At 47.5% G+C, this 9,625-nt stretch overlaps 1 protein-coding gene across 1 annotated transcript in view; it reads left to right on the top strand.

The window, feature by feature from the left end:
* The first annotated feature begins 6,355 nt into the window (after positions 1–6,355).
* IL12A (interleukin 12A) overlaps positions 6,356–9,625 on the top strand; it is a 7,184-nt gene continuing 3,914 nt past the window's right edge. Inside the window, exon 1 of the mRNA XM_009333989.1 lies at positions 6,356–6,433. Within this exon, the coding sequence (XP_009332264.1) occupies positions 6,356–6,433 (78 nt within the window). The remainder of the gene's footprint in view (positions 6,434–9,625) is intronic.

Here is a 9,625-nt window from a genome sequence, read left to right as displayed (position 1 = left end):
ACTGCTCCACCCTGGAGACCAGGATTTGGCATCTGACCATCGGTGCCCCTCGGCAGCCCCGGTGCCTCCTCACCCATAATTGTGGGGAAAAAAACATGTTCATTTGGAGAAAACATTCAAATGACTAATGAGCCGAAGGCAAGCACAGGGCTATGTTGGATGGGCTGGGGCAGGCAAATGTCCGCCAGCGTTAGCTGCTGCCTGTGGTGATGCTGCCTCCAGACATCAGTGGGCCTCCAGCAAACATGTATATAATTCACAGCATGGGGAAAAAAATAAAAGAAGGCTGCAGAACAGTAATAAGTGCCTGCAAATGTGTGTTGTCTCCCCTGGCTGGCATCGCCAGCTGGGGCCGAGGGAGCACGGGGCAACATGTGCGTGAAATCTGTATCACCCCCTTCTCCCTGCCTGGCCCTGGGCTTGCATGGCCCTGTCACACTTAGCCTGCTCCACGGGCACAGTGCACCATCAGGGTCTGGGCAGGGGTGCCGAAACCACAAACTGCTGCCAGGCTCACCACCCGCACACTACCCACGGCAGGTCATCGCCCAAAGGAGAGCCGGGCACTGCCATGCCTTACTGGCCACTGGGGCAAGGGACAGGCACAGAGCTTTGTGCAGTTTGGAAACAATTTTGGAGCTTGTTTTTTTAGCTGTTGCAAAATATTTTTATTTTTTCCTGCATGCTGCCTGAATTGCTGGGCAGGAAAGGACCTGCTCCTCGGCATGCCATATCCTGTCCCCATCGTGCAGCCCCCCAATACCCCTTTCCTCAGCCAATCCCAGCCATCCAGGTGAAATTCGGCTTGCTTTTCCTTGCCTGCCTCCAGCTGGTCTCACAACATAATGTTTCTTAATTTTTTTAAGTCTGTCTCTTGGTCCTAAACACACCTGTGCTTGAAAAGCATGAAATGTTGCATTAAAAAAAAAAGAAAAAAAAAATCATTCTGTTGTCTGAGATAACGTCCCACTGACGTAAAGCAGCTCTTGGGAACAGAGACGTGCTTTATGAGCTATACGCTTCCACTCAAACAAACCTTGTGGCTTGGGTTCCCCTTTTATTTTTTTCTGCCTTTTTTTGTGAACCCACCAGGCAGCTCCCCGCCATGGAGGAGCAGCGCTCACTGTGCACGGGGCGTGCTGCCCATAATCTTGCTGGGCACGTGGGTAATGCCACAGACTCTGAGCATGTAAAACCACAGCAGAGCATACACACGGCCTTTTACTTTTCTTATTTCATCCTTCAAAGGACAAGAGAATTAAGTCATGTGCGGATTCAGATGAGAAGGGTTGGGGTGGTGGGACACAATCCCATCCGTGCTGCCTGCAAGGTCCCTGCTCCCAGCCCGCTCAAGGATGTTCCCGTTGCTTTGCACTGCTGCCAGGGAAGGCAATTAGCATGAAGGAGCTGCATTTTTACCTCTTTAAAGCAAATCCATCCTTGTGCAGCCCCGAGGGAGGCTCAGCTTTGCGGAGGGCATCCCCAAGGAAAAGCCGTCAGGGGGGCTTACAGTCCGCACTCGCTTCCCTGCAGAAGCCTACGCCTGCTCTCGGGTAGTTTCTCTTCCTTCTTATTGTAAAGCAAAGTGAAACCCATGTGTGCGGGACCCTTTGTCCTCCGCCCACTGCCCCAGAGGTGACCGGGGACATCCTGCGTGCCGGGGCAGGGCCGCCAGCAGCAAAGCCACTGGGTGCTTTGCCAGCAAGTACCAAGCCTTGTGCTAAAGCAGCTTTCCTTGGTCACACTTGGTAGGATTACCAAGCGAAGACCTTCTCTCTTCGCTTACGTTAACCATCAGCTCCTTCTTAGTGGTAAAATATTATTTAAAATATTTCAAGTCTCTTGACTGTGAGGGAAAAAAGGATCTATGCAAAATAAATTATCCCAGTTCTCAGTGGTGCAAAAGGCTCTGACCCATCCACAGCCCCTTCTAGCTCATGACTTCTAGTATTTGATGCCAAATTTGGATGCTGGCTCTATTGCCGATGGAGCGATTGCCATGAAAGACTGGCAGCAGAGCCTGGCCACCATGCTGGTCATTGCTGTACCCACCTACCCCTTGGCTTCCTAACAACAGCACGTTTGGGGAAGAAACATGCCTTCAAAAGAAAAGCGAAATAGCTACGGCTGTATGAAAAAAGGGAATTGCAGGGTTTCACGTGGATCTCCCAAGCTGACAGCCTGCGGGCAGCAGCTGTTTCCAGGCAGCTGGCTCAGCACTCCTCCGCTGCCCGTCAGTGAAACTGCCAGCAGAGCTGTGGGAGGAGGAATTTTCCCAGGTGTTGGCCTCAGCCCACCCTGGAGGTAGGGCTGACACCCCTGGGCTGGCGCTAGTTCGGAAAACTCCCATCAGTCGCTCAGGGAGTTTTGCCAGAGTAACCAGGGCCCACAGCTGCAGGGGACCAACCCCCGAAGCAAGAATAAGAGCTGGCAAGGGGCTCTGCAGAGCTCTGCGGCTCCAAAACCACCCAGAGATCTATTTTTGGGAGTGGGGAAGGGATCCACATCACTGTCGGACCATTCGTCCTGCACCTTCCCGCTGCCTTTGAACATGAGGTCTGAGGAGAAAAGTGACACCAGCCCTCACATCCATGCACAGGTCAAGAGCCTGCAGCAGATGTTTTGGATTAGGAGATGTGACTAGAGGTTGTGCAATCATATTTGGGGTACCTTTGAGTTCAACATCAGGCCAGCAGCCTGCAGCTTAGCACAGCCCACTTGGAAATGGTTTAGGTCTCCTGCAAAGCCCTTGCAGGGCCAGCAGCTGGATGTAACCATGAGCAAAACAAACCTCCTGGGGCAGCAGCTCTCCCTTGACTTGTGGTGAAGCAGTAGATCCTCACAAAGGGTTTTCGGTGGCATGAGCCAAGGTGCCAAGCATCCCCTCCCCATCCCCACCGCCACCCACAGCTGGTTCCTGCACCCCCCCGTGACAACAGGCACCAACTGCAGCACAACCACCGCAGCGCCCGGTGTCTCTGTTTCACACCCAGATGCTCATCCTGGGCTCTGCGGTGGAGCTGGTGCAGCCACACTCGCCCTAGCCCATGGAAATGAGGGCTTATTCTGTTTAAAAGAACAGCAGAGCCCAACCTGTCCCATCGCTGTCACTGGGGCTTTTTTTGCTTTTGCTGCACATGGGCAAAATGCAGCTCTCCACGCTTGCTGGCAGGAGTGGGCCAACGTGCGCAGGTTCCCAAGACCTGACAGGGAGTCTGCTCCTATGAGCAATCACACAGGCTTCAGGAAAAGAACTGGAAATAGCTTACATATAATTGTACAGCTTCAAACAGTTTAAATGTAATGTTTCTTTCATGCTCTAATCAAACCAAATCCAGAAATTTCTATTATTTTGATTATTTTAGAATTAAAACAGAATTTGTTACATCTACATTAAAAATAATTTCACAAATTAAATCTCTGTTGCGTGACCCATATTTTTGCCCATTAACCACTTGCCGTTAGCAGAGCTATAGCCACAGCCCAGCCACACACACAGCACATACGCTGTGAGAGGGTCCAAGCATGCAAAGGCAGATGCTGGACTCAGTACCGTCAGCTTTCCTTTGCCAATGCTGAACCAAGCAGCCAGATGGGAAATGAGTCATTAACACACCACAAAGCCCCTCATTCATATTTAGTGGAAGCCAGATAAAGAAAAAACAGCGCTCAGGCCCTGTAGGGCTTCAGTCACCCAGCCTGTGTCAGGAGCTCGCACCGGCCGGCTCCCCAAACCCACAGCAGATTAAAGCTGTGTCAGGAGCAATGCACATCCCAACTGGTGGCAGTTAAATAAAAAAGCTTTTTCTGTGATGGCTTTCACATGGCATTTGTTGGGATTCAAACCTGTTTAATGCTTCCCAGTCTTTCCATATGGGCACGGCAAAGCCGCGCTTCCCTGCCCACCTGGAGAGCTGCCACCCAATGCCCTTGAACCCCTGATTCACGTACTTTTGCAAAACTTCCCCTTTCATTTCTGAGGATGAGGCCATCTATAAATTGAAATCAGAGCAGCTGCTGCAAATATCTTTAATGTTCTCATTCATGACAATTTTAAGAGCCGAAGGCTGTTTTGCCTGTGAGGTGGTCATCTGCCCCACAGATTCAGCAAACGGAGCAAGCAAGTTTGTGGTAGCAAGCAAATATTTGTGGTACTGAAAGTTGGAAGTTAAATGGCACTTGCTCACACATGTAATCTGTACTTTACTCACACTCTACTCACACATGTAATCCTTATTCCTGCAAGCACATCGGCTGCTCTGGTCCCTCCTAGTGACCATTGCAGGGTCCGGGATGTCCCTGCCCATCCCTCCAGCACATGCTGCCTGTGCCTGGCAGACAAAATACCACCTGTGATGCCACAAGTGCTGGGGTTTGCCCATGGAGAGACATTATGTTCTTCTAAGAATTGCTTTAGTGGAAAGGACTGGTGCCTTTCTCACCTTTCCCACAAAGCCCTAGGGACTACAATCTCCTTTCGGTCAGGGCTTCATTTCACTGAGACTGCATTTTTTTTTTTAGTGCTCACCAAGATATTAAAAAAAATTAAATGTGTCCCTGCATAGAAGCTATCTGCCAAAGCAGCACTCAACCCAGAGGAGGAGCAGCATGGGGAGCCAGCGATGTGCTCCCTCCCACCTGTACAGCACATCACAGTGTGCTTCACCTCGGCGCGTAATCCTGGGCAAATCATTCCCTAGGGGGGCAGGTGCTCAAATAACTCCTACCAAATACGTGTTCTTGGGACTGGAGCTCAGTTCCCTGTCTCATTGGGGAATGCTCTAACCGTGAGTCATGCCAGCAGCTCTCTGGGTATCCCCAAGCACTTAAGACTCTGACCTGTGCATCTCAGTAAGTATTCTCGGGTATTGAATCATTGGCTGGCTCAGCACCGAAAGCGTGAACACTTTTCCCATCCTGCTTCTTCAGGATGGGGTGAAGGGTTGAATCCATCACTAATGTGATTCAGACAATCATGTTGCATCAAAGAAATGCAAAAAAAAGTTGCGCTGATGCATCTCCTGGTCAACTAATATAAATGCTCCTGGTTTTTTCCCAGGTGCATCACCACTGCCAGGTGAAATGCCGAATACAAAACCAGCAAGAAGAGAGCAAAACTACAGTCACCCCTTTCTCCCATCACAGCTGTCCTCCTGCCTGCCCATCAGGTCAGAGCCACAGCATCTGAACCCACAAGAGCTTTTGCACCCCCAGACAGGAGATAAAAGGGACGGATGAAAGAACAATGAAAAAGCACGCAGAGATGAGAAACGCTGCAGTGAGTGGAAACAGAAAGTGAGAGCAAAAGAGAGGCCATCAAAACTGCTGGCAGCTTGGCAGCGCTGTGCTCAGCAGAGGCCAGCACTCCCTCGCCGCACATGAAACCAGGGGCACCACTAGCACCAGTCACATTACTCACCCACGTGTTTTCAGGGCTAGGAGGGCAGAGAAGACAAGGAGACAAGGGAGGATCCCATGGGGGTCCTGAGGTCCCAGGGTGGTGGACAGGAGAGGCACCACTGCCCCGTGCTCCGATGGAGGGACCAGGGGACTGACGTGGTGCCCCAGCCCTCAGCACCCACCCCTCTACACTGCAGCACCATCCAGCTCCATGAAGGTCCTCACAGGAGCTTTTTATCTCTATTAATGTTATAAAACTTCAAAACAAAACCCACAGGGTTGATGGAGAGTTTTACCCACATCACCAATTCTGTTTCTGTGGGTAAGGGTTCCTGGATCTTGCTCACATCTTTTATGTTCTGTAAAGCATCGTGAGCTAAGTATGGCAATCCCTCAGAGTGACAATGCTAAGACAAGGGTGCTGACATTCCCTTAATAGAAAGCTTTGCAGTTAACCTTGCAGTAAACACAGCCAGTTGATGATGGGGGAAAAAAATCAGCTCCTAGATCCAATTGAAAAAGCCGCTGAAAAAAACTTGGGATAAAAAAACGTAACTCGTCTTATCTCAGGCATACATTGATTCAAAAAAAACCCTTCCTTTCCCCCCATGTTCTAGGATGCTCTTCAAACAATCCTCCCATTTCAGTGTGAGAAGTTACCTGTCCAAAACGTAACCATTCAAAATACGTGTGCTTTTTAGGGAGCTATGGCACCTATCCAGCAGTCACCACCAGCTCCATCCCTTTCCTGGAAAAGGCTGGCATGTGGATTCAAGCTTTGGAGTGGAGCCTGGAAATAACACTTGAATTTGGGAGTCCCCAGTCTGGCTGGCCACCTAAGAACACAAAGCTGCCAGGCTGTCACCTGAAAGCCAACGGCCAGAAACCCGCAGTGAAGAGCAGAGATGCTGCAGTACACAGCACGGTCACAGGGAAAACTGCACAAACTCCGGCAATGGCTGGAAGAGAGAAGAGCCAAGAGATGCAGGTGATCATTAACACCCAGGATCTTATGGGTTTCAGTGCACTGACTGTGGGTTCAGGAAAGCCACTTTGACACAGAAATAACATTTAATTACGTGACTTTAGCTTTCAAATCAATAAAACTTCAGCACATGCCTAGGGTTATGCATTTCAGGGGATTCCTCGATGAATAAGCACCAACAGCCAAAAAAACACCAGGCAAGTTTCAAGTCTTTGCTTTCCCATTTTATGGAGCCATCGGTTCCCAACATAAATCAGAAGCAATGCTTCTGTCAGTGACACTATTTTGGTGAGATATCTGACCCCGGATCTTCTGAAAAAATTATCCAGGAGCAAAAAAATGATCCATGATCAATCCTCCATACGTTCTGAGAGCGGTAAATAGTATAAAAATTAGTTTTACTTACTGAAGCATCCAGAAGTCTTATTCCACAGAACATTTTGCAGTTCTTTTTATGTAGCAACTATCTACAATTAACTGTCAGCCTAGCTGTGATATAATCATACTGCAGCTTTAATTTTTTATATATATAATTATTACATAATTATATATATAAAATTATTGCATAATTATATATAATTATAATTACAGGGAATAGGACTCTCCTACAAATAACCCATCTCTTCCCATTGAAGATATGTTACAAGTTGCTATATGACCTTCACAAAGGGTTTGGGAGCTGGCCTGCTGATGAAGAAAATTCGTGTAATTTGGCAGGTTACAGGAGAAGTAACACTGCACAACCGGAGAAGCGGTTAGGAAATATCCTTCACCACCCATTTCACTGCAGCACACAGCTGGCAATGGAGAGGGCGGCGTGTGATGTTCATGGCTTTTCATATGTAGCTTACTGTGAAAGCAAGGTGGTCTTCATTTAGCTTGGACTTTGAGAGCAACCATGAAGACAAAAATTAGATTGCTATCTGTAAGACGGGAGAGGAGGCAAGCCAAGATTGAAACAAAATGTCAGCACACATTTCCAGGAACCTCACAGTTTTTTAGAACAGTGTGGCTGGAGAAGATCTTATTTCTCATCACTCGCATATACAGTCCTCAAAACTAAACTGAACTGAGGGGTTTGGAGGTTTTGGTTTTTCCTAATTGGGTTTCTTTATTGTTTTTCCTTTCTTTTTCAAATAGGATTTTTAAGTATTGGTTTGGTTGAGTGCAGTGTAGCCAAGAACAGAGTTTCATCCAGTTTTGACTACAATAATGTTACAGTTTTATAGCTAGACCCAGAATGGTTCTTATTTTTCTCTGGAGGTTAATTTCAGCAAAAGCAATTTATGATTGAAATAAAGCCAGTTGAATTACATTTTTTCATGTAAAATCACACATCTTCTAACAGTTTTAATAGACTATGGTATACAATTACTGCACTGTATCTCTAAATGCGTACATGATATATCCCTATCTTTGTTGCTTTAATAACACATGCATCGCTCCACCTTCATAATCCTTCATCTGCCTGATGAGATGAGTACCCGAGATCAAGACACAATATGCAATAAAAAGGACATGGATTTTTCAATTTCCAAAGAACTTGCTTTTCACTTTTGGATGCTGCTGATGTAGAAAATATTATTATGTCTAACTCCCCAAAATAATATTAATATTAGATGTCAGGCTGTATGTAATCACTAGGGAACGTCAAAGCCCAGCCCACAGATCTACAATTATTCCCATTTTGCAGCTAAGGCAGAAAGACCATTAGTGCCTGGGACCAGCCCAGCCTGGGGACTGCAGCACCAGCCCCGATGCTGAGGTGTGTTGCTTCCCCCTCCTCCGGGCTGGCCACGAGACCATGCTTGCCCTGAGCAAAGCAGACAGACACAGAGCTGCTGAAAGAGCAGACCATGCACAGTAATTATTGAGATGCTTCATTCAGATTCAAGACCGGTCAAATATAGGATGCTTTGAGATGAAGGAGGCAGAGAGATGGATGAGACTAGGAATGAAAAACAGATATAACATCTGCCCAAAATAAACGTATCATTAAGACTTTATTACTTCATTGCTAGGACCCAGCAGTTAATATCTTACACGTCACTTTGAGACAAATCTCAATTAAAAAATGCCTTACACAGGAGTGCGCTCACGTTCGGTCCACGACCAAAACACAATTGTAGTCAGGCACAGAATACAGCTATGGTACAAATCGGGCAAAAGGAGCACAAACTGGCCAGGCTCAACTCACCACCCATCCAAACTAGCACAAACACCATGTTAACATCATGTTCAGCACCTGCGCCGGGGACTCTCACCACAATGCCTGGGGGATTGCTGCTCTGGGGGGATTTGGGTCTGCAGAGTGTGATTACAAGTGGTAGAGCTTCGGCGGGTCTCTGGATTTATCGTCTCTGGTCCTGCAATAGGTGTACAAGGATCTTCAGCAGCCTGGCATGGCAAGCACTTCCGTTTCAGATGCTATCAGGAAAATAAATGACTGGTGACAATGGTATCATTCGGGCATGGTTCTTCATAGATAATTGAGAAAAACCTTCCTATTTGTAAAACAGCAAATGTAGCAACATTCAATTATTTCTTCTTCTACCAGGAAAGAAGTCACTTACCAATATTAGGATATATTCCATTTTATCAGCAAATTAAACCCACCCTGTGTTTCAGTAATACATTACCTAACCATTGGGCTGAGGGAACACTGACCAAGAAAGCATTTCTGCTTTGGAAACACCTGTGCAAAAACAGGACATTCCTTGCAAATTATCTGTGAGCCATATATCATAAGAGATAGAAAGTACATGAAGAAAGCAAAATATAGCTCAAGGTTTTGCATAAAAGGGAATCAGAAGTGTCCTACTTGCATGGCTGTCCTACATGTGCAGCCTGTATTTTTCAGTCCCCCACAGCTGGGGGCTGCTGGGGGGCCCTTTGGAGGTGAAGTCCTCTGGGAAGATGCTCTTGCCATCCCAGCCAGCTTTCAGCAGCACATATTGGACACCCTCTAGCCCCAGTTTTTCCCCCCTACCTCACCGCCTCAGGACACAAAGAAACCCCTCTGGGAGCTGGGACTCAGCAGCAGGAAGGAAAGTCCTCTCTCCTGGCCCATGAGACCATTGAGAAGAGGCACCTCCACGCACAGCTTCCCTTGAGATAATTGTTCTGTGCACAATGCCCATTCAATAGTAGCTGCATTCAGAGACCTCTGGAGGTATTTGAGCTAAATATTCCTCCTTTCGGACAAAGAACCCTAACTAATATGCCAGTACATGCCCAAGT

Source organism: Pygoscelis adeliae, unplaced genomic scaffold (genome assembly GCF_000699105.1).
Source record: "Pygoscelis adeliae isolate BGI_AS28 unplaced genomic scaffold, ASM69910v1 Scaffold241, whole genome shotgun sequence".
Taxonomy (NCBI): Eukaryota; Metazoa; Chordata; class Aves; order Sphenisciformes; family Spheniscidae; genus Pygoscelis; species Pygoscelis adeliae.
The sequence above is the reverse complement of the archived record's forward strand: the minus strand, read 5'-3'. Positions and strand labels throughout refer to the sequence as shown.